Below are 25,997 nucleotides of genomic sequence, written 5' to 3'. Positions count from 1 at the left end.
CTGTCGACAGAGGTAACTGCTGTGCTGCAAGAACAGGGCTAGTTCGTATTTCCCTATTAAATTAAAAAAAAAGTTATGAATTACAATTTGATAACCTCTTTAAAGTTTCTTGCAAAGAGTAATCGCTGATCAACACATATGTGCTTAACGCTGTGACATCGTTAGATCTTTGTGCCTGTCACTGAAACCAAAATGGAAAATGTAGGGACAAAGTGTTGTGTGGAAAGATAAGAGAAATCCCAAAGTAGCAGTGCCTTCACTAATCTGATACACTTTCTGTTCATCTTGTAAAGATAGTAATGGTCAGCTCTATTGTGATTCAGTGTCCGTAAGTGCTTTATAATTTAAAGTTTTCATAATTAGAAGAGCTAGATGTAATAACTCATAGTAACATTTTGTACATTTCCCATTTGAAAATAAAAGTGCCCTTTTGCGTACAGTCCCCCACTGTTGCACGTTGTCTTCTGAATTTTGAATCTCTTGCTGTCTTGTCAGGAGAAAGCTAGTCTCGCAGTTAACGTTGGAGGGAGGTGAGGACCGTGCGTTGGCCCCTGTGTTACCGTCAGGGCTCGTGTCCACGGAGCCGGCGATGAACCGTGCGCGGCTCGGGCGGCTTTCCTTAATCCTCGCTCCACCGTTCTGTTTGGGCTCAAGTCAATTAATGCTTTTAAAATAAAAAAGTTGAAGTAAAAGGTTAGTTGTTTAGTTACACTTACACCTTCTTTTTATTTTCTTCGCTGCTGTGACAATTTTTTTGGCCTTTGGTTACCCTTTTAGGTTTCTTCTTTTGACAGTTCATCTCGGGAAATGTGTGATTTGATAGATTTTATGATGAAATACCTGAGCCGCAATAGCTATTTTAATTGTTCTGAGATATGTTTTCCTTGAGTGTCTGTGGCAATCTGCAGGCTGCTTTTTAGAAGCACTGATTGATGAATCCTGCTGTAATTTAAACTAAAAGTTAATAAGACAGGCCTACACAGATCTCATGCAAGTTATTAGATCTGTAAGGCACTTTAATGTATATCATTTATTATTCAAAGAGATGCGTGCCAAAAATGTTTCATGTGCACTAATAAAAATTCAATATAATTATTTCAGAGAACTTCAGGAAATGCAAACGGTCAGATAAACTGAATTTATGAAAACAATATTCAGTGACAGGAATGCTGATCGACCCTCTTAATAAGAGCACAATAGGGCTTCGCTCTGCACTGCTTGTACCTCTTTCGGCAGGAATTTGCTGCTCCTTGAGCTTGCTTTGCAAAAGGAGTTTTTTCACTGTCATTCTATTGTTGAATTAAATCTATGACATTTGGTGTTTCACTTTTGATATGTACTTCAAAATGTCAAATACTGATAGTTCCTTCGGTATCCTGGCTAAATTGCCTTGTTTTGCTGTATCCTGGAGTCCTATAGATGAGCTCAGATAAAGATAATGCAGCTACGTTTTCAACTAGTCAGATGTGAAATACAAACCGGATCCTATAGCTGTCTCATAAAGTTTAAGGTTTTCTATTATTGAAATCTTCCTCTGAAATAATAAATGACTACAGGCTGTCATGGCAGGGTCTAGAAAGGCCAGCGCGTAGAATGGGCTGAGATTTCATCTGAGCGTAGTTGAGTTTTATAGATCTATTTATGAGATCCAATACTGTAATGATGTAATTTTACTTGTCTAATAAATGTAGCTGTACAAGCAAAGGATAGCAAACATTTCCATTGTGACCGAAATCCTTTAAACTGCAGGCACTTTGATCTTAGAGCTGATGCTATTTAATAAATGCTGGCTATTCTTCTAACAATCACAATTATTTAAAGGGTTTTCAAAAGGGATAGAGCAAATCAAATAAAACAATTACTGTTGTATCTCATTCTGAAGTTAAGTGTATTTTTTATGTGGGTCTTGTTTAGTGTCTCCTCCCAGTTTTCATCCATTATCACAATAATTGAGTTTGTAGCTGGAATTAAATTTATCAAATTGTGTTATCCTCTTTTGAAATTGGATAGGTATCCTGGCAGTGGGAGCTAGAAGTTAATCTGCTTTGCTAAAGCCTCCAGTGGCACAGCGGCAACAGGATTGAGAAGGCTCAAACATTTTCCTGTCACCCTGGACACGATGTAATTTCTCCTCAATCCCTTGTGCAAATAATGACATTTGAATCGAGCATTAACAGGCTTAATTACTTTAAAATTGTCATTTTAATTTACACTGATATAGTATTGATCATACAAGCAGAGATTAAGCTGTTCACTGGAGCAGATGATGGGGAATTAAACATTAAAGGGTCCTCGTGGGGCTGAGAGGCCGTCCGGAGAGTGCCAGAAGAGGAATGATATTTCTCCGTAATGAACTGGCGGCATGCAGGGACATGAATCTTTGGCCTACTGGAAAAAGGGAAATAATGGGGTTTGGGAAGCATTTGCAGGTTATTCATTCGCTGCCATGCACCAATTCTCCAGTGATTCATCCACCTCACCAACATTTATTTATCTAGCAAATTCAGGAGCTCTGACCTTTTTGCTAAGTACATTTAACATAAGACTGAGTGAAATATTTTAGGTGTAACTTTTTTACAAATATTAGTTATTGTTTCTTATTTCTGAGTAATACTAAGCAGAGTTATTTAATCTTCCATACATACTTGCACCCATTTGCTCTACTCATGACGATCGTATGGACTTCATAAAAAGATCTAAGTATTGAGGGATTAAATGAGGTCTTCCAAAGTCCTTGACCTCATTTAGTTACAGTCTGATTTTCTTCTTTGGTAAACCTGAATTAAAGTTAATTTAAAGCAAGTTGACACAAGTGCATGTGGAAGATTATACAGCATGTAATAACCAAAACACAGCATCTAATAGGAAAAACAAAGGCTAATCCTCATAAAAATCTATAACCTAAAAATATCACTGACCTTGTATTCGGCATACTTGAAAACGTCAAGAAATAACGTGTAATAATTTAAGATCAAAATTTCTGTTTCAGGGTGTTTGATTTGTCTAATGCTTTCTTTGAAATATCATTAGGAAAAAAGTATCTTTAGAATTTGCTACTATAAATGTCAAAATTAAATATGGGAGTGAAGTGATACAGAATCAGTGTTGTGCCTTCATACAAAGCAAGTAAATATATTTTGCTTTCTTGAACTAGTAGGCTACATTTTAGTTTTATCAGGGAAACTAAACACTAGTGTGACAAAATAGGATATATGAGATGAGTCAGAGCAATTCCAGTTATTACAATTTGAAATAGAGCCTCTCCTTCCCCAGAATTGACGTTTTCTCATTTAAGAGCCTGCCGGGCCGGACAGCAGTCCATTGACTGTCACGTATTACGTGCTGCTCTGCTGGTAAACGTGTGGATTCCTGAGGAAATGCGTGGAAGTCAAGAGCAACGGCGGGTTTATCAGCATTACTTTCTTACGATGTCGTTCCTCTTGCGTAGGAGAGGGACAGTCCCGTAAAAGGAATGAAGATGATTCAACATGAGAAGTTGAATTTTCTAACTTTGCGCTTAAAAAAAGGAAAATATTTGGGGTAAAAATATTGTCTGTTGATAGATAGAAGGAGGACGTGGGTTTAGGATTCTGAAACGTATAACGAGGGTGTTTGTGTATTTAATTTAATTTTAAAAAATGCCACAGCTAAGGAAATATCTTAAGATTTGTATCACTTGTTATCAGAAAAGATGATCTGATGTTCCTGTGGGGGAAGGGTTTAGAGCTGGGGTTTTTGGTTCCAGCTCTGTGCACATCCTTGTGCGCTCAGATTGTTGTGTTGTGCTTTCTGGCTGCTAATACAGGTCTCTCAGTCTTTATTTATAAATATTATGGCTTTCTGTTAAGATTGAAAAAAAAAGAAAGTCAGATGCTTCCTGGGCTTTTTTACCTAGCGGGTTTTACTTTCATTTTTAAACCCGACTCTGGGGCCGTTGGGTTTTTTGGCGGACGCAGAGGTCGGTAGATGCCACCCTGTGCAGATCACGTTCCCCACCTGTGCGGACGTCCACCGCGACCTGCCGGCGCGGCGGGACGGCCGCGAGGACCCCGGCGGGCGGGCGCCTGCGGGTCGGGAGTCGGTGCGACGGTGAAGCGCTCCCCGCCGCGGCTCTACCGGCCGAAGCAAAGGGGTTTTACATCGGGAAGGCGGCGCACGGCTAGGGCGGAGGAGGGAGCGTCAAGGGGGAGAGGCGTTCGGAGGGGGCGTGCTTCAGGGAGAGCAGCCAGCAAAAACGTTGGAGCCGCCCAAGAGCCGCGTTTAATTTAGGCCGAAACGTCCTTGCGCTGGCTTGGCGGAGCGGGGCAGGCCTGGCCGAGACGCGCATGCACCTCCGCGCAGGAAGGTGGCACAGGGCACTTTCATCTGCTTCCATTTGCGTTTCTAGTTTGAGCAGCCCCTGCTGAGTAACGTGCAAATGATGTCCTCGGGGAGAAACGAAGCGCGCCGAGTCACGCTTCCAGCTGTGCGCGTTTGCTCAGAGCTGCTTTTATTACGTACAGGATGAACGTGGCGTAACGTGGAAATTTAACGGGCCTCCTGCTCCCTTAGGTAACCGCGTCACTTCTCGTAGTTGAGACTAAGTTATAGCAGGGCGGTCATTTGCCGCGCTGGGAATCAAGTGTTCTGCCTTTGGGGACGTCTGCCTGGCCGCCCCAGTTACGGCCCTCGTTTTCCTTGGGCGCGCGGAATAGCTGTAGTTCCCTCCCTCCCTCTCCTCTCCTCTCGCCGCCTGCGAGCCGCGCGCGCCCGTCCTCGGAGGACGCCGCCACGCCGAGCGCCCCCGGCGGCGCGCGGGCTCTTCTGAGCGCCGTGGTGTAGTTTGGCCCTGCCGGCCGCGGAGGTAGGTGCGAGGGGCTCGCCGTTCCGCTGCCGGCTCGGCTCGGCGCCCGCCCGGCCCGCGGCTCTGCCGCCCCGGCTGCAGCGAGGCAGCAGGCTATCTCCAGCTCCTCCCTGCTCTCATGCGTCGTTGCAGACGCCGATACGGACGTCGGGAATGCCGCTGAATGGCAGGAACGCTCTGTTTGTCTAAACAAGACAAAGCGTGGGCCTGGTTCATTTGACTTGAAACATGCAATTAGCATAACCCTTCTGGATGCTTGTTTTATCATTTGCAATATAGTAAAAGATTGATTGTAGCACTGTACCTTTAGAATTTCATTAACAGAATTGTTTTGTCCCCTTGATTAATACGTTGCCTCAGCCCCGGCGCAGTCGGATTGAACTGGGTTGCCTCGTTGCTTCTGACTCGTCACACGCTCGTTTCCACGCGCAAACTTTTCACTAAGGCCCCGTGTAAGTTGGTCTTTGATGCATTGTGTGGCCTTTGATGAATTTCAGCATACGTCCGTTTTTTGAATCCTTCTAACATTATAGAATGGATTTTTTGCTGTTTGCATGTATTTTATAAGCTAATTAACTAATTAACTGTCTTTTAAGCTTAGATAGTGGCGGGTGGAGGGAGGCTGTCTAACTGCAGTTCCTCTGACAAGTCAAACATCTGGTATTCATATAGGTGAAAGTTTTTCAGGTATTTTATTTACCACATATAAGAAGATATGCATGTCATGAATCCCCGATTTTGAATTTAAGTGAGTTGTAAGGCATTAAGGAGTTTTTTTAATTATGGTCTTCTGTGTAACTCAGTCTGTTTCAGAAAATACAGCAAAGCCCAGCTCTCATAGCGCTGCTAGGAGTAAAGGTTTTTAATTTTGTTGTAATGTTTAATAATGCAATGCTCGCAACCTGTCGGTTGGCAGCAGCATTAAATCAGCGACATGCCTAAAGCTAAACCGATTTTGTCGCAATTAAATTGCCTGCTGATTTTATTGAAAGGAATGTTCCTTACTGTTGGCCATGTATATATGAATGTAGTTAGGAGCAAAGCGCTTACCTGTTGCATCTGCTTCCCTAAAGGCTCCGGAAGAACCAAACGAGGGGTAGAAGAGGGGCCGTTAGCTGGCACAGTGGCGGTCGGGCTGCGGGGAAAGGCAGGCGTGGGCCGCTTGCGCTCCCTGGAGCTCCGTCCCCCAGGCTCCCCGAGCGGGGATGCAAACGGCTACTTCGAGGAGAAAGGCTTGGGGACATCTCCTAGAAAAACCCGTTTGGGAAAGCGACTGTTTCTGTTTTGCAGAGTGTATGTGCAGATTTTCCTTCAAGCTGTCCTAATCCATTTAACATGATATAAACTTTCAAATTTGAAGGGTTTCAAATTCTCTTCTTCCCTTACCTTAGCTGCATTGCTTTCCATTTGCTCAAGGAGGATTTGCTGCTTGATTAGATAAATTTGTATTTAGTAGACAGTAACTGAGGTAGTAGTAACTAGTAAGAGAGCCCCTTATGTTCTATTCCCGTGACTGCGAAAAAACATGCAGAGTTGAATGCTGTTGCAATTCCTAGGTTGTCCGATTACAGAACAATAAATATGAATGCTGTGGAACTGATGCAGCAGTGCATTTTTCCATCTTCAGAAAATGGGAGGAGGCTAAGTGCTGTGGTCCTGCGCGGTGGCTAGCAACTCTGCAGTCCCCCAGGTCTGGAATTTAGCATTTTTGCTAAATTTGCTTTGCTGCCCAGCGCAACACTCGGCTGTAACGGATGATTTTCTGTCCCGCTGTCCCGTGAGGGGCCGCCTTCAGCTGCTTCGTGCTCTGCAGTTGCCTCCTGGCGAGGGGTCCAAGCAGTGGCAGGGAGGCAGGGAGTAGGACCCTTAGCCAGTACGGATCTAAATGGACCACTCGTCTTGCCTTAGAAAATAACACAGCAGTAAATGCGGGGGAAACAGTCGCCTGCGGTTTTCTGCCTCCTTTAAAACACCTGAAGACCAAGAAGGTCTTAACTGAAATGCTGGGACATACTGCAGGAGCTGAAGTCTGGAAAACCCTTAAAAATAATTTCTCTCAAATTTTCTGGTGATTATGATTGTGCATATTAATTTTTTATCTGTCAACTGTATTTGTGTATTTTTGTAGAGTCTGGGGAATCACTACGAAGGGTGTTTTGTGGCAGTGGAATTAATCATTTGATGTTAAATTTCAGGGCTTTACTCTGCCATTTAAAAGGAAGATTTTTATGTGAAGTTTCATCTTTGGCATTCTGATGAAAGGTTAATGTCAGAAGAGTCGTACTTTCAGAAAATGTGTTTCTGAAGTTTTCATGCAAGCCCTCCCTGCCCTCCCTCGAACGAGCGCCTGTTTTGGCCCTGTTCTGGCAGTTCTGTGACTAAATACTGGTGCTGCTTCCAGGATGGATGTTGTTTGTCATTCGCTGCTTCTGAAGTCATATATTGATGAACAACACGTACATAACTAGCACTGGGAAAATCCATACTTTCTCCAGCGCCCTCTTTGGCTTCTGCCCAAATTTTCTTGAGAATTATTAAGGATTAGTATTTTAGTGTGTTGCATCTTGAAAAAGTCCACTAAATTTAGAGCTCATCCGCCTGGTGTCGTATGGAGCAAGAAATGTATGCAATCAGTCCCTTTTATGGTCATAAAAATTCTTTTAATCATAGGAATCTTTCTTTTGGTTTCCTCTGATATCCGTTCATTATTGCTCTTTTAGCATCTTTCTCACTATTACCTTCAGTAAAAGTATCCCCTCCATATTTGGCAGCATCATGGATCTTTCCTAGCATTATGTATAGCTTCACAATTAAATATACATTTTTCAATAGCTGCACTCAGAGGTTTGTAGCTGATAATAATAGGCCGGTGCTGTATAAACCCCGACTTCTTGGGAAAACTCGTTTCTGCAGAAAGTTCTTCTGGACAAGCAAAATCTGTACTGGCTGCATCATCTCGCGTGAGTTGGTGGACTTTTAGCGTCTGGGCTTTGTTCAAGACAATATGAGATGAAAGTAACATCAAAAATAAAGTGTTTCAAAGGCAATAAATAAGAGATTCCCAGTGTTTAGGTCTCTGCCCAGGAATAACTTATTATAGACCTCAATATCGTGAAAAAAGAGTTTTCAGGGAATGATGAAACTTATAATAACTTCTCTCTAGCCGAAATGGAATAATAGAACATAGAAAAAATACATTCCTTCCAAAATGGTAAAGGGATGGGATATCTAGACCTCACCTGGGTCACAGATCGTAACTAGCACCAAGGGAGGTGGGTTTTTTGCACAGATTTGTTCTAAACATAATTAAACATAGTTCCATTGTCTGAAAGCCCTATTGTAAATGACTTCTATTGTGCTAGACTCCTGAAGAAGTGAAATGCGTTCTTCCAGTCAGGAAAGGAGAATATCAAGTGACTCTCTCTGCACGCGCATGGGCTCATCTCAGATGACATACTGAAGACATTACATATATTGGTACTTGCAAAAGAGTTTCTGGGGGTTGTAGGAAAGGAGGGAGAGAATTAAAAAGAATAAGGTAGAGAGAAAGCGAGTGAGCGAAGGTGAGAAATACTGATGTAAAAAGGACCCTTCTTATGAACTGAGAACTTCGGTTGCAGGAAGAGCCAAAGCGTAGACTGAGCAGTGCGAATCCCAGGTCTTCAGCTGGTGAAGCGTTCTGCGGTAGTCTGCCGCCTGTGCCAGCGTTGAAGAAGGCTGAACAGGATTCCATGACCAACAATACAAGTTTCAACATGTTCTTTTCTAATTTTTAACTGCAGAGAAACTTGTAGATAGAAGAAAAAATTGCTTCAGATTTATGTCAGAATCTTTTAATAACATTTATAAACTTTAATTGAGAGGCAACACACGTTATGATTAAAGGCATGTGCTTTGGATCTTTCCGCACGGACATCTCTCTATCTGAAATCTGTATATACTCTATAGAGAGATATATACATGTAAAATAAGATATTTGAAAATTTCTTAGCAGCAAAATATGAATGAAGCACCAGCCTCTGTTCCAGGATCAAGATTTAAGTTTCTGTCTACCTGGGTCAATGTTTGAGGTTACTAAAGTGTTTGAATCATTGAACTTTAAGACTGCATTCATCACAGCTTCCTAGACTAATATAAATTTCTTCCCATTAAGTCAATAAGCCTGGTTACATCAGACAGCAGTTCTGTCTAGAAACTAAGATTAATGTCCATCATAAAACTGACATAAAGAGACAACTTCTTTGATTTATACAGACTATTTTTGTCTTCTCAATTTAAGAAAAAATTCAAGTTATTTTATCAATATAGAGGTTCTCTTTCTCACTTTTACTACAACATTCCTTTCAAATGATGGCTCCTCTTTAATTCAAGTCTGAGAGCCCGTAGAAAAAAACATTCACTTGTACGTGGCTAACAGTAAAACCCTTGATATATTTCACTGCTTTGATAGAATATATATTTTTTTAATTTTGTAGGGTCTTTCATTCCAAACTGTGTGTGTTGTTTTCTTTGTGAAATGAACTCTTCCAGCGGGGAGGAGGGCATCCGTCCGATTTCCTCCTACCGCGAAGCTGGAGCTCTGTTTCAGGGCAGAGCACAAGCTGGGTACCCCGGGGCTTGGCCGATTAAGGCACATCCGTCACGATGCAGTGTTCGTCTCGAAGCCCTCACCGGTCGTAAGTGGATGAGGTGGTGTGAGCCAGCGTTTTCTTTCTTTGGACTGCTTGTCTGATGTCTGCCTGACACGTGGTTACCTTCACAAAATGGACTACCTGGTTAGGGGCAGACCATCAGGCAAATGTCTCACCTAGTTGAGCTGCGTTGCTGGCATTTTTGTATGAGCGATAAGGACTTCCGTGTTGAGAAGAAACCTTTGCAGGAGACCAGGTCTTTGCCGTTCTCATGAAGACTTCTGTGAAACTTGTCAAATCTCCCAATGTTAAAACAAGGAAGAAGCAACTGGGCAGGCCCTAGCACATCTCTTTTTATTCAAATTTTTTAGGATGTTGAGTCAAAAGAGCTTTACTGAGTTTTGCTGTTTGCTGTGTGTGTTACCAGTCAATTAGAAGGGAATAATTTCTAGTTTTTTCTTGGGTAGCTCAGTTTCCTCTGTGGCTTACCAGAATTGAAAAAGAAAAATGTTCTTGGCTGACATCAGAGTGATGGGACCTGCACATACCATAATCCTGTCCATAATGAATTTCACATAAGCGTGCTAAATATTTTCTGAATTGTAATTAACCAGGAAAACACTCCTTTGAAAAAATGATTAGCACAAAGCAGTATACTACATAAATGCAGGTGTTTGTACAATTTGAGATGCAGAGATGGCTATTTGGAGCTATATAATTTAAGAAATAATGATTTTTGCCTTTATTCAGGCAAGCACAGCAGTTGCTACTTTTTGTGTGTCCTTTGCTACCTGTCTTTATGTTGTTGTTCAGAAATGGTTGAGATATTAGCATAATGGTTTTAAGGATGACTCAGTGCATTCATCTTCCACCTTTGACTAGGGTGGTTTGAATCAAATCAGACCAGCTTCGATCAGAGAAGGATGGTTCTGATGACACGGCCTGAAAGGACAGCCAAAACCAAACATCGTGGGTTATGCTCAGAACTCGATAGACTCGCACCCACGTCGCACCCATCCTACCGAGCAGTTCATGAAATTTCTTTCCCCATAAAAGAGACGGTCAAGGTTGATCTGTAAAATAAATGTCATCCGTTTGATCTGTATCAACTGCAGTACTTAGCGGCTCGGGAACAAATGTGAGGAGCGTTGCACTTCAATTGAACCTCAAAGCTGAACGCAGCACCGTGCCAGGAGTTAGCACTGGTGCTCCCAGCAGTTACTTTTCTTCTAAAAAATCTTAGTATAAGCAGAGTAGTTATAGCATACAAAATGTACCACATTATTGAAATTTTAAAAATCGATTAAAGCTTTTCAGTAATTGTCCACAGACACTGAGTGCTCCAGATGAATGACAGTAGGCAATTTGTAAACTGTTTAGGTTCATTGTTGGCCATCTCTTAGAATTGATTGTGCTTTAATTAACTTATATCTATCATGCATGTAATATGATTCCCAATAAAAATTACAGAATTTTAATTGAAATTGAAAAGTTCTGAAAGGTAGGAATATGAATTATATGTATTATATATGCGCATACTCAAACTTACATGCACTTTCTGAAGAGATTTTAATAACAATGCAGGATTTCCACATGACTGAATTATCAAGAGACCTTACTGAGTATTTAGATTAGAAGAGTATAATTTAGTTTATTTTGTAATTAAAAGCTTTACATCTTTATATCCTTATTGAATTGTCAATACTATTTAATGGGTTTCAATTTGCAAAAGATACATTAGTGAAAATATACCTTTTGAGTAGGTAAACGCAGCCCTATTTTGGAAACAAGACTGCTTGAAGGAAATACTAAGCATTTTTTAAAATAAATTATCACAAAGTATTGCTTGCTCAGAGTGTCAGTGCAGGAACGCTTTTAATTTATAATACCAACTCTGTATTAGCAGCATTTGGTAAAAGCTAAAGAAAAGAAGAGTTTGAAACTTAAGCTAAAGAAAAGAAAAAGTTGTGGAGAGAGATTTTTTTTCTGTGTTATAAGTTAAAATGTGTTGTATTAAGTCAGGTAAAAGTAGAGGTTCTCCAAACACGTGAGTGATTCACTGTTTGTTGTTCAATGTATCTAAGTAGAGCGATGCAAAAAAAGCACTGAAAACCACACCTTTTTGGTGATGTTTTCAGAAATTTCTGACCTTTTCTGCATGTTACAATGAAGTCATAGAAATCGGGCTTCTGAAGGCATTAAGAAGAGCATCACAATAAGAGCACTGCACTCAGCCCAGGTACAGGAACTATTGCCGTCACACTCGGCGTCACAGAGCCCCTGAATTTCTGGTGTATGGTTCAAATGCCGGGCATTCGCCGCCCCACACCTGAGCTTCTGATCGGATTGCACTGAATACAAGCCACGATGGTGTAGCTTTCCCTTGCAGGCAATGGTGTATGGTGTAGGTGACATTTTGACATGGTGTATGGTGTAGGTGACATTTTGACAGCGATGAAGGTGGTTTGCAGAGGCGGTGGTAGGGCGGTGACTTGTGTTGGAGTCTGGCTGCGACGTATGGCCGTGCTGCAGCCAGCAGCACTTCACGACGTCTGCTGATGCAGCCAAGGGGCTACAAAGGGCCACCAACCATGCGGTCTGGACCTCAGCGTGGAATGATCGCCTGAGAACAGGACCGAGACCCTGGTCCTGCTGGTCCAGAGGACCACATGCTATTTTTTTCCTCACAGAGCATGTAGGCTTTATGCTGAATTCTAGCTTTTTAATCACACGGCAGCTTCAGGGCTGTTTTCAGCTGGTTTTCTGGATTTTAGAAGTTTGCTATTACAGGTACTTGATTTGCAGCTGCCTCACACTTCTGATCGTAAGGTCGTTGAGAAAGACGGTTGCACCGATGCCAAGTCTTTGTATCTAGACCAGAACCACAAAACTGGTATAGTTTAAATTATTAATCTTGGCTTCTTAGCTGGCTCTGGTAGGCTGCCATAGCATTATGATTTCCCTCTTCATCTCATGAAAGAACAGGAATCTGGTGGTTTCAGCGTCCTCAAGGTTGGTGCCCTTGCAGAAGCTGTTCTCTCCCTCAAACCTGTGTCCCTTTTTTAAGGCTGTCTTGTTACACTGTAGCTCATCTTTGTTATGGTAAATTAAAAATTTAACAGGTTTATTAATCCTGCAGAATTTATTATAGTCAAACATGAGATATTATTAAGTTGCTATTGTACGAAGCGTTTAGCCCCACTGTTGGAGTGACTTGTCCTCTGCATTGGCAGACGCAGAAACATTCATTTTGTTTCCTAATTAGGAGAGCTGCAATCAGGAGCCCTGACAGGGTTCAGCTCCTCGGTGTACAGCATGCCAGGTTCCATAGTGCAGGCTTTATAAAATTCTCTTTAATTCAGGAACAGAATATCATTAACTTTGTAAGTGGATGAATACAATGGACAAGCAATTTAATTAACTTCTAACATTGGATGTTGGACAGGAGACAAAATGAAATTATGCACATATTTCTTATGCAGGCAGTCAACCTTGAAAGGGGCTTGATTGTGGTGGGTCAGACAGGGGGACAGCTTTGTCCAATTATTTGATGTTTAGTCCTAGAATATGAAATTTGAAATTTGGTACTTTGTAAATCAATCATCTCTTATTTTGAGGCAGTTGCAAAGGTTCTTTGAGATACAAAACAACCTCCAGTGACTGTGACATGCTAAGTACAACCTTTTACCACATGCTACTCTCTCTTCCCGTTTGGAGATGACCTGTGTAATACTAAATGAAACGGGCATTAATGCCACCTCATCAAATCGAATTTGCCATGCTGAGTATAGGAGGTAAAAAGGTATCTATGAAATGCTAAATCGATTTAAAGTTTTTTAAACTACAATTATTTAGAGTCAAGTAAAGGCGGTAAGAGTCGTCCAGCTTGCCAGTGTCCTACCAAATGAAGCTCACACTCTTCTTTTAAACAGAAGAAAAATACTGTAAGATGTCGGATCTCCAGCAGTCTCTCCCATCTAATCATAAGCCATCCGGGTCGCAGGAGCACCGAGACCGCAGAGGGCGTCTCTCGCAGCCCAGGCGGGAGGGACGGGCCGCGGGCCGCGGGAGCGCAGCGCGCACGAGCCGCCTCACCGGGCGCGCCAGCGGCCGAGGGTCAGCGCGGAGCGTTTCTCCTCCTGCCGCCGGGCCCGCAAGGGCGCTCGGCTGCCCGCGGAGCGCGTCCGGGGTTTGGCCGGTACTGAACCCATTTGTGTGAACGGAAAGGCTGGAAGAAGCTGCCGTGGGTTTCTGGCCAGGGTCGGAAAACTCCCAAGCATGAATCTGCCACGTTTCGTTTTAAACCCAGTTTGGATTTTTGCCCTCGCAGCATCTCCCTTCTGCCCCGTCGAGTCGGGGGATGTTCCTGGCGGGATGTTCCACGTCCTCGGTCTCTTCGGGGTTACCAGATACCTTTAAGTGGTCTGAGTTAGTTTCTGTTTCGTTCAGATGGACGTGTTAGTGGTGGCGTTCGGATTAAATACTTCTTTTCCTTCCCCGACGACTGCTGCTCGTCACCCGCAGTTTTTGCAGCTTGCCTTTGTTTTGCTGGGAAGCTCTTTCAGTCTCTGCCTACGTAGGATTGTATCCTGTCATCCTGATGGCCTTTCTTCAGCGTCGGGGGCAAATCTTTCACTTGGAAGATGAGCCTTGCTCGTACAATTCCCGAAGAGGCGTCAGCACCGCGCCGCGCGGCTGCGTTCGTGCTTTGCGAGCTGCGTGGGGCTGCGGCAGCCGAAGGCCGCTGCTGCCTTGGTGGCGGCCGCGCGGCTTGGGAGGGTTGCGCGAGGCGCTCGCTCGTGCAGAGGTGCGCTGGAACGAGGACTGCGTCTCCCTAAGAGGTGAGGCGCTACTTCGGTCAGTCTTGCTGTTGGCTGCCTTCCTAAAACGATTACAAAAATGAACGCAGAACAGAACAGGGAATATCGTTTGCTTGCTGCAAAACAGTAAATTCTGCACTTTTGCATTGTAGTCTGCAATCGAAGAAACAGGCGCAGTTTTTCTGAGTTCATGAATCATTGCCGGTATCCAGTGGATAAATCTGCTCTCCAGGCTCTTTGCACAGTGTTAGAGCTCTCTTTAGCAAGGACTCGTAACTGCTTGGGAGATTTTTTGTTTGGCTCCGCATGAGGTTTAAGGCTGAACTCACCATTAGATAGACAGCGTTGAATGGTGTCCATCTATTTAGAGTCTTACTTGCTATGCTTACAGCTGAAAATTGGATTTTATTTTTCCTCTCAACGCTGAAGAGCCGCGCACGTGCAGAGCAGGGCGGTCCGGCCTGCTGTGGCTCGGCAGTCCCCGGCAGAGTCCTTGGCGCGGGCTTCGGCCCCTCGATCGCGCGCGCTCTCTGCCGCCGCGGCCGTTAAGACGTTGCAGGGCAGAGCGCCGAGCGTGGCCCTGGCTTCTCCTTCCGGAGACAGCCTGCGCCCTGCGTTGGGGCCGAGCCGAGCCGTGCGCCTCTTAGGCCGGTTGGGGGCCTCTCGAGCGCTCGTGCAACAGGAATGTTAAATAGCAGTGTGATTAACGACTTTGTGCGGGTCCTGCCTGGAGTTCAGGAGTACGGAGGGGTGGCGTTTTTTCTTAGCCGTTCGGCATACCTGCTCTTTTCTTAACTTGTGCAACTGTTCCTTGGCCGGGCAGTAATCTTTGTTTCAAGCAGACGAACCTCTGAATGATGTTTTCATTGAATTAATTTGAAATTAAAATGTTAAATCTCTCTGAAAGATGTTAGTATCAAAAGTGGCATTAAATATTCTTGGCAGTGCAGTGATTGTTGGCACTTGGCAGTGATTACATATGGATTATTTATTTACTTATCAGAGATTTTTATGCATAGTTCAGGTTTCCTGTTAATTTGTTCTATTCTTGTTAAATAATCTAGCCCCAAAGAGTCTTCTGTAATTGAATATGAGCTTTCATTTCCTATTTTCATACAGTAAAAGAAATATAAAGAGATGGTAATAGAGGTGGATCACGTTAGCAGAAGATCACTCATTTTGTTAGTCTTCAGAACAGCGCTTATGGGACTTACATTTTTTTCCTGAAAATGGGCTGTTGATGGTTGCAGCTAGCAGAGAGACTTTTCTGAGGTATCCATAAAGGCTCGGTTTGCAAACAAGTTATTTTTTATAATGGTCTCTTGATTAAGCATCTAAATGAATTCGGATTTAGATATTTTGGCGTTTTGTAAATTATTATGCAGTCTGTCATGTAGGCAGGCCCCAGCCTTTTTAGAAACTTGTAAAGGTAGGCCAGTTACTTGCAAAATATCCAAATCTTGATAATGAGTTCAGAAATAAATTGCACAAGCTATAAAACTATATATGAAAACCCATAGATCAATGATTGTTTACTGAATTTACTGCATTTTCATCTGACTGTTATATAAACAGAAATCAGAATCGATTTTTGAATGATTCCGGTTTTTTAATGGAAAATTTAGTGACCATTGTTTTTGATAGCTTAGTTCCTACTGGTTTCACATTTAAAAAAAATAACTGCACTGAAGAAATAAGGAAGAAGAGAAAATGAGGGAGCAGTGTTAGATGTTAAAAGCGTATCTAGCGCTGGTAAACTGGGACGCCGCAGGGAGGGTCGTGGCGTTGAAGCGGTTTGGTTGAGGACAGTTAGAAATGACACTGCACGTTCTAGGAGCTCATTGGCGCGGGAAACGTGAAGGATTCGCGGCTGTTCAGCTGGCATGAAGCAGTCAGAAACGTCACTTCACTGCTCGGCTGCAACGGTACGGCTGAGAGAATCAGTGTGAAAAATGGGCAAGTCCATAAAATAAATGGTCAAAAACAACACGTGGAAATTAATCTAGACATGCACAGGTATCTTTGCAGGTGTAGGTCTAATTCATTTGTATTAAGCAAATGATTTGGATTCAGGCAGAGCTAGTGCTACATACCCTTTTTTCTTCTTCTCCCCCCCCCCCCCCCCCCACCAGCTGCGCTTGCAAACTGCTGGTATCAGCTCTCTGCACTGTTCTGGCCGCCACTGGCTTAACTGGGGAACGGTTGCCGGAGAAAATGTTCAGATACTAGCAGTTATGCAGAAAAGATGTGGTATTACGAGTTGCCTCTTTACAACATAAAGTAAGTTCGTATTATGATATGTAACATTGTTTTCGGTTTTATGGTGTAAGAGAATCTTTAATACCAATCCAGCCAGTGGTTTTACTTTTCTCAAGTGAACAGCGTTATTTCATGCGGGTGGTCTTATGTGTAAGCATATATTGTTAATGCCGTGTAGACCAAGTTTTCACAATTGCAAAGAGAATTTATATTAAGAGTTATGAAATTATGAATAAATATTCATAATGAATCGTATGAATCCCTTAGACAGTATATGAACTATCTTCAGGTAGTGGCTGAGCCTTCCTAAGAGCTAGGAAATGCATTGACTGTCTAGGGAAGCTTCGTAGCAGGAGAAGACAGCAGCTTTGTGAGATCGCACCCCGTGCTGTGGCTGTGGCTGCGTTTGGACATTCATGGAGGGTGACGTAGAAATGTCCGTTATTGGAGAGGAGATTGGAATATTTGAGTTGTCTGAAAGCCAACTGGACGGCCCGTCCCGCTGCGGTCCCTCCTGCATTGCTGTGACTGCTCTTGCTCCTCCCTCAGGTCTGGCGGGTGGTCCTCTCCGCTCAGCTTCTCCATGCCAGAAGTTTGTACCTTTTGAGGGCAAAAGTATCAGAAACAAACTGCGACTCTCAGTCAAAGCAGGTACCAAATAAGAGAGTCCTACTCTTAACTGCGCTGCCCTATTCCCCTCGGAGCATCGGCACGCTGTAGGTGCGGCCGTTTGCAGCTGTCAGCCCTTCTACTCCCAGTGTTTTCAGCGTGTCAAGAGGGATTTCTAAGTTTGTTTGTCATGGAGTATCTGGAGGCCACTCACTTCTACACTTTTTTAAAGGTGCAATTATTCAAATACTGTTGGAATTAAGCTGATACCTGTGTTTGAGATACGAAGTTGTGAAAGCACTGCGTAATTGTTTGAAATGGCTTGGTCCATTTGGGTTCCAGTTGTCTGCATGTCAGGTAGACAAGGCCTGCTTGGGGGGAGCTCAATAGCAGTTTAATTATATGTACTTTAGCTGATAAGTCTAATTCAGGAAATGATAAATTGCTGGACACCTAATTTGTTTGCAAATAAAAAGTGATAGATGATTTTATAATGAGTTGATCTGTGTACCCAGTCTATTTTTTTCACCTTGAATGAATAATAGGCATTTAGTGTTAATTTAGGTTTACTGGGTTGAGTAGACTGTGAGCACAGTTGACAAGCATATGTTTTAATATCGCTCATCATTTGTAGTTATTTCGCAAGTCTCTGTTCAAATGTGTTAGAACCAACCTGCTCTTGCGTCATGTCTTGCCTTTATTTCTTGGGAACTTAAACTTATATATCGAAACTAAATTGTTGGGGCAAACTAAGGACGGGTGTTTTCATGGGGTGTTTCAGAGCAGTCATGAAAATTCAAGGTGGCCTGTAGCTAGTAAGGTTTCAGAGCTGTCCACGTTTCTGTTGTCATCCCATCCCACCACGTGGGCAGGACCTCCGTGTGCTCCCAGAGCTTCCTGCCCCATGATCTCCCCAATGAAGTCTCTGAAACTTCATTGCTGCACAACTGAATCCAGATAAGGTGTCCCCATACGCTGCCCGATAAGAGGGCTTTTATGTACAATTATTGTCTTCCTGTCGGGAGTTACTGCAATTGCTCATTCGCTCCCTTTCCTCTGACTGAAACGTGGCAGGTAATAGACTCCGTTTTACTAATGGGAAATTAATATGTGCTCTTGACGTTCAGGTTTATAAATATGTAAAATATTTTTTTAATTGTTGTTAGCAAAACAGGCAGGCAATCAATAGTATCAGACGTGACAAACATACTGTTGACATATACTATAGTCAAAAGGACTGGAAAGAGATAAGGACTTCCTGTCAGCAGTGCCCTATACTAATTAATATTCAGACGTTGTCATGTTCGATGATAAATGAATTCCTTGAACTATATTGATATAGTAGGTTAAACATTGAAAAAGTTGGGTTGAACTTTGACTTTAAATATTCATTAAAGCTAATTATGGATTTTATGACTACATGAATTACAGTTTGTATGTCATCATTGGCAATTTGTTTTAAATTTATTTAAAGCAATCTTTATATATTAGCTTTATCACATTTAGTGAGGTAATGCAGTAAATGTTTACTCTGTACAGTAATTAAACTTTTATTCAGAGTATTTCCTTTATGCGTTAAATTTCCTCAGTTGAAATAACGTACTTTTTTTAAAAAGCACTTATGCCAATTAAAATGTTAAGAAACTGCTGCTGTTTAAACCTTCAAGTTTTTGTGATAAGATTTCCATAGGATCAGAGGAAAAGTGTTTCTAATGATGCCAAACGTGTAATGCAACAGAACCAGCGTGTTTATGTTGCCATCACTAGCGATTTATCCAGATGAGTCTTTTGGCAGGGAAAAATGAAGGGAATTTCCGTAACGCTGCTGAATATTTTTCCGGAACCTAAGTAAAAGCGGTGATCGTTTTAACTCCAGCTTATTAACGTGGAGGAGTTATCTAATCTTTTCTCAATAATATGTGCTTGGGGAGAGGCAAAGCTTTTCTGATTGACATGCACTTGCCATAAGTTAAATTCTTCGGTCCGTTGCTGCAGCGGGTGATACGGTTCTGTATGAAACGCGTGGCAAGACCAGAGGGAACCTCTGCAGCGATACTCTGCCACTCCTGAAAAAAAAGGCGTTTTGTTAGTGGCGGCATTGCCGCGAGCTATTCGCCTTGCCTTTTCCGTGACTTGCAGCGTTTTCCCCCGCGGGCCGTTCCGACGACACGCGTGCCCGGTCCTCGCTCGGCAGCGACCGCGCTCTGGGCGCTCGCGGAGGACACGGGCGAGCCCGGCGGTGCTCGCGGGGGCCCTGTACTTGCTGCCACCGGGACGTTGCCCTGAGGCGAGCGTGTGCTCCCAGCGGGCGCTCGGTGACCCAGGGGACGGGTGAAACCCTTCCCTCCGTGCCGCCGGGGCCAGAAAGCCCCTGGGCTGGTCAGTCTGGGGAGCGGCGCCCGTGCTCTTGGTGACCACCCGTGGCCAGGGGGCTCTGCTGGTCTTCCTCAGCTTTTAGAAACTTCTGGTACTGTTGAACACAAGGCGATTTCCATGTAGTTACAGACCCAAGGGTTGGAGCTGAGACCTGTCTGACCTGAACCTAGCTGTGCGCGGTCCGTTCACGCGTCCTGCGCGACTGCGTTACCGAAATGCAGCTTCGGTGGCTGGTCCTGCGCTTGAGGACTGCTGGGGCGGTTAAACCCCGCAGTGCCTAATACAGGCACAGCCGAAACGGGAAAAACAAGATACCAATGCATGGCACCGTTTCTTAGGTGGCGTCTTGGCAAACCACCTGCTTGCAGGCTGCACAGGATCTCTGCTAACTGCAAGAGCAACCAATTTAGATAATCCTTAAAATGGAACAAAGAATGAATTTTCAACTTTATCTTGGGAATTTTTAAAAGTTGAACTGTTTGAGGCCTTTTGTTATTTGTGTTTTTTCTCTATGAAATGACTTAGATACCCTATACGCTACTGCTACCGTATGTACTACTACATTTTTTTCCAAAGACTATTAAACGTATAAATAACAACATAAAGCAAAATTTCAGATTAATACCGTTTAACTTTATTGTCAGCACACCCTGTCATTTCATGAGAATTAAATGGAATTCACGCAGACTCCTCAAGAAAAGGATCTAGGCTTTGGGCCCTGAAAGAAAGTTTCTTTTTAGTTATGTTTCATTGTGTTATGGCAGTGGATCATATCTGCACTCCATCATTTTCACAGGCCAGCGTTTGTGTACATAAACCTGATTAAGTCGGTAACAATGCGGAAGACAGTGATAGCCATGATTTCCATTCCATTAGAGTTCTGCTTCTCTGAATGCTGTGCTCCGAGTTGCACAGTCCAAGCCTATCTTTAACGGTGGTAGTAGCAGTTCCTGAGGCTGTACCGCGTTAATTAGTCGCTATCGCTATTCTTTGTGTGCGCAATTGGTTGACATTCAATACTACAAATGCAGACTATCAAACCTAACTTGCACTACATAATTCTTCAAAATTACTTTGAAATAGGAGATTAGAGCTGTAGAAAGTAAGGCAGTGAGCAAATCAGGAGGCCCAGAAGTAAAGTCGTATCCTGAGCGCAAGTGGCAGGCTCTTGTTAATAGAGTTACAGCGTCTAAATAGAGCAGACTTTTCAGAGCGTCTTGATTCTTCCTGGTTTAGTCATTAACATATAGCTATAAGAGCTTAAGGATTCCTATCATTTAGATCTAAATTTTCACCTGTGTTTAAAATTAATAATGTCTGATTGGGATAGATCACTTATTTCCAAATATTTGTTTGATTAGCCTTACACTTCCATCTCAGCTGTGGCAAGGGAAATTCCAGTTAGATAAAAGGAGAAGTTGTTCACCCTGAGGGTGACCGAACAGCAGAACAGAGGCTTCAAAAGGTGGGGAAACCTCCAACCTTGAAGGTTTTTGAAGCTCATCTGGACAAGGCCAGAGCAGACCGGTCGTCAGCCCTGCTCTGCAAAGGCAGGATTGGACTAGAAATGCCAGAGGTCCCCTCCAGCCTTCGGGATTCTGCGACCATAGGTTAGGAGGAAGAGAAAAGTTCCCTTTAATGTGGTATTTAAATGTTACAGGTAGACTGAGTTGGCTACGTATTATTGGGCCGGTATTTCCCATTTTAAGATCCCATTTTCATTCACTTTTAACTTTGTCCGACTTTAGGCATTTGGGATGTTTTGCAGGTACTTTCTCAGTCAAAATTTTCCTTGAGAGCGCCATCTTGAGAGCTGAAATAAAACCATGTCCTTAAATTGAGTTCTTAAAGCATAATATTAGGTAACAAAGTGGTCTCTTTATATATGCCAGATTTTGGCCTGTGTGTTAAAGAAGGATACGGACCAGCTGGGGAGAATTCAGACAGAGCAGAGAATGACTTACGTCTAGAAAGCACAGCCTGAGTTTGCTCTGTTAAGCTGACGATAACTGCTGGTGAAATAAAATAACCACATTTTACTAGATTTTATAGCTTAGAACTGAGCTCACTATTGATATATTTTGCCTTTTTTATAATATATATCAGATTAAAATGGCTTAAATTTGATGATACTTATGCTGTAAGCTTTTATTTACGGTCAGCTCTCTAAATAAATAAAAGCAGGTAATAGCTCAGCGGTAGTGTCCTTCCGCCCAGAAGTATTTTACTTCATGCGTGTTCCCACTGATTTCAGTACGATAAAGACTGCATGCGTATAAAATACATTAATTTAAGAAAATAAGGTGCTTATCCCTAAAATAAAATTCAGTGATACAGAACCACGTTGTGCGGCCCCGACTCTTCTGCGTGGTGTTTATGAAACCGGTCGCATTCCCTACAGCCCGGCTACTCGTGAAGCAGGATGCCACGGTTGGGGCTCTTGTTCTAACGTCAACCTCCCGAGCCCCTGTTTTAATCGATCTCGTTGTAACTTAATTTTGCCAAGGGTATGCTGAAAGTGATTTTCTCCAATGCATGTTTTTTCTCTCTGATGACACTCATGAGCAGTGCCTATGTGCAGTCTAAGAGCCAGGCACTTTTAACATAGGATTTGCAGCCTTTTCATGAGGTTGAAAGTTGCAGCAGCATGTATTTTTTTCTTTGCTTTTTTTTTTTTTTGGGGGGGGGGAGGGGGAATAATTAAGTTTTCTAAAGATATTTTCAAGTACAGGAGTTGAATTTTAGTTGTAGTTTGAATGTGATTTTGTTTCAAAAGTTTTAATTAGTTTTGTCTGTCTAAGAGAGGGGTAAACTACATTTTTCTCTATGGGCAGAAACTCTATAAGCATATTACTATTTAAGAATAATCTAGATTTTTGAAAAGCCACAGGCCGGAGTATATTCAAAGTTTAGCTTGAGACAGCAGCATTTTATTAATTGCTAATGATACTATATTCAACTAGAAATTAAATAGCAGGTGTCGGTGTTTTTATTTTGTATCAGAATAATTTTTTTTCTTCTGACAGTGTGTCCTTGTTGCACATAGTTAACCTTGAATCCTCTACAAGAGTATCCCCTGCATTTTCTTATTTGCCTCCTCCACATTAAAAAGAAGCAAACGAAAAACCTAAAGCAAGCTGCCTGGGTCACAAGGAAGTGTACTCATCAATTAAATGTGTGACAGTGTTTTCCGTTGGATGGACTAATATGTCAAGGAGATGGGCAGGACCTCATGTTCGTGCTTTTGACAAATCAGCAAATGTTTAATCTCTAGATGTGCAGCGTCTCATAAATAATGCAGCACTCGCTGAACCAAAGCGCTGCTCTGCCAGGAGGGTCTCTGTCGTTATCGGAGTAAAAAGACAAAATGAAACTAAATCATCCTTTTTGTTTATAACGCATTGGCTCTTCTGTACTTGTCAATATGTCTTTATAGAGCGGCAGGCTGCTTTTTTTACCCTTTCCTTTTGCTTCTGTTGAGTGCATCAGATGTATTTAGAGGCTCATCAAGTTCCCATTTAAATTTACATATTTTTTACATTCCACTATGCAGTCTGTTTATCCTACTTTTTCTTTCGGGCCTGATTTTCCTTTACTCTTTTCTAATGTGTAAACTTCCTCTCATTAACTGGAAGAAAACAGCATGTCATGTAACTGTGAAGAAGTAAAAACAAGCAGGGAGCTCACGGTCGTTCCAGATGAAACCTTGGCAAAGCTTCCTTTGACGTGGATGGAGTCAGGATCTTTCCTGACCCGAGAAGCCCAGGTTAGCAGTCTTCAGCACATGGAGGTTCCCTGGAGAAGGAACCATGGTCAGTTGTTTACCAAAAACGTGTGAAGAAGGAAAGGCTGTGGGAGGAAAGCAGACAAGATTGTTGTGTTAAGAGAAACTTGATAAGTTTCAGGATGGTGACAGCTTAGGTCAGGCTACGCAGGGAGGCTGTGGAAGCCTCCTCAGCAGAGGTTTTCCATGCAGGTTAAAATAACGTTTGTCAAGCATGGCCTAAATTGGTGATTTTCAAACCCACATGTTCTGGTGGAGTATCGGTTCTCTGTTTGGTGCTAATGGGGTTGTCTTTCTCTGCTGCCTTTCACGTGTCCCTGAGAAACAGTCTGGCCAAAAAACACGGGTCGAGGACATGCTGGGTCCTGCCTGGGTGCCCGGCTAGGTGTCAGGGATGGCCAGCCCTTTCCAACATGGTGGCCACAGCAGCAGCCCTAGGCCCTTCACCGGCCTAATGGGGTCAGCGCTGGCAATCTCTGCTGCCCGTTGTGTGGCCATGGGTATTTTATAAGATGTTTACATGTTTGAGAAACGCATCTGGGCTAGGTGATCTTGTGCGTTTCACATCTTCATTCCTTGATTTTACTTCCATAACATGCTCTGATTCCAACAATTTTCCGTATTCATCTGGCTTAGTATTGCAGGAATTGCCTGGCTGATTATTTTTGCTGTAATGTCATTGTCCAGGTTGGGAGCATGGTGGCAGCTGCAGCTGGGTTCACCCAGCACTTCTGTAAGCTGGGTCGCAGATACCTGAAGCTTGGTACCCAGAAAATGGGAAATACGTGGTTATGGCACATGGAAAGCTGTGATAGACGTGGTTTTCCTCTTATCTCATGGGACCTCGGTGGTGGAGAGAGGGGTCCCAAAACCCACCATAGGCTGGCTACTGTTTTCCATTGCCTTAACGGCACAGCCCGTCCTGGGGTCAGTCTGAACACAGAAGGTATTTCAGCTCCTGCTTAGGCACTGTCCTGAACAAAGGTGTTTTCCTTAACAGTGGGTTAAGCATTAATACCCTAAAGTGTTCAGAAACCAGGAAAGGGAGACACTGAAATATCTGTGAGGAACAGGTGCTTAAAATTTTGCTGGATATGGGTGGACTTCAGTATGCTTTTAAAATTGATTTCCTGAGATGGGAGTCTATACACTTTTCTGAATGCAGTAGAGATTACTTGTGTATTTGCATGCCCTACTCAGGCATGGACTAATCATTAAAACTATTACAGGATTCTGTAGTTGGATTAGGTTGCTGTGTTGAAAACAAATAAAGAAAAAAAGTGCTCAGGACTAGATCTGCAGAAAGAGTTATGATTATACAACCTTTCTAAATCCCAAGTATGGATACATAAAATCACTCCTACTACTTGATTTTCAATGGTAGCTGAAATGATCCGTGTATTTTTGTAGGCACTAACCTGCTTCTGCATATACTTAGAAACACATCAGTCCTGACAGCGTCAAAAAGCTTGACATATAGTCAAACATCTGAGCCTTGCCAGATTTTTTTTTATTCTTCAGGTCAGTGCGCTTGCCTAGGTAGGCGTCCCACTGAAGGTAGCAGTGGCAGTTGCTCTGCAGAACGTGGCTAGGAGACATGGACGTACCGTACTGTTCAGTTTTTATACTTATTGTCAAAACGTTTGTTAACAGGGAAAGCTGAACAAGCGTGGACGAATGTTCCCAAGGCTCTTGTCGGATGTTAAGTGTTATGTCCACTCTGCAGCTGGCAAAGCCATTTTTCAAAGCTACTGAAGTCATTCCTGAGCCTGCAGTGGAAAAGAATCATGGAGATGTTTTCTGTGGTTAGAAGGATACTTGCCTGAATTACTAAATTACTGAATTACTAATTACATTGATCCTTTTGGAAATTCTAAAAGCGTACCTGGTAATTGTGCCCTTAGCATGCTTAGTAAGCTGTTAACAATCTTCTTTATAACTGCTTATGAAGCTTTAAAGAAACAACCAAGGAAATGTCTAATTCTTACAGATTTACTAGAATACAAAAATTGATACTTTTATTTATTAGTATGTAATTCTGGTGGTTTTTTTTGTTGGAAAGCGTGATAGTTTTTTGTTTGTAGTAAGGCAAAGTAGATATTTTTATAATTCTTATTTTATTGTTGTTTTCTACAGGCTCTAGGAAGTTTTTACTTTCTTCATGAATCCTTGAAAAACATCTACCAATTTGATTTTAAAGGTAAGCAGATGTCATTAACTTTTTTTTTAATGGTATTTTTCAAGCCAGGCGTTATATGTCAATCCTAACTTTCAGTCATCTTTTCTAATAGTGGTGCCTAACAGACTTTCGAGGATATGCATGCTTAATGCATGTATAATACATGCAGGTCCATCGATGATAAGCTTTACTTTTCTTACCTTTTATAGACCTCTTAGAAGAAGTCAATGGACCGGCCACAGGCTGAAAACCGGTGCATTAATCATAGGCATGCAGATGGAGCTTTGGATCCATACAGAACCCTGATGATTTCAGGAGAACTGTGAATGACCACAAGGTTTTTCAGTGTAGATCAGTTATAGGACCAAGACCTTAAATGTCCAACAGTGACGATCATTTTGCAAAACAGCTGAGGTAGATTTATGGCTCAAATTACTTTGGAGCAGTACAGGTCAGTAGGAAGGTGTCATTGTTTTTAACCAGCATTGATCTATCA

The 25,997-nt window shown here is 42.6% G+C and overlaps 1 protein-coding gene across 4 annotated transcripts in view; it reads left to right on the top strand.

The window, feature by feature from the left end:
- INPP5A (inositol polyphosphate-5-phosphatase A) overlaps window positions 1-25,997 on the top strand; it is a 261,753-nt gene that overhangs the window by 115,698 nt on the left and 120,058 nt on the right. For all 4 annotated transcript variants that reach the window (XM_068951378.1, XM_068951379.1, XM_068951381.1 and 1 more), the window contains exon 5: window positions 25,459-25,522. In XM_068951378.1, coding sequence (XP_068807479.1) covers window positions 25,459-25,522 — 64 coding nt within the window. The remainder of the gene's footprint in view (window positions 1-25,458; window positions 25,523-25,997) is intronic.

This window comes from Struthio camelus, chromosome 7 (assembly GCF_040807025.1).
Source record: "Struthio camelus isolate bStrCam1 chromosome 7, bStrCam1.hap1, whole genome shotgun sequence".
Taxonomy (NCBI): Eukaryota; Metazoa; Chordata; class Aves; order Struthioniformes; family Struthionidae; genus Struthio; species Struthio camelus.
This window is presented reverse-complemented; position numbering and strand designations above follow the sequence as displayed.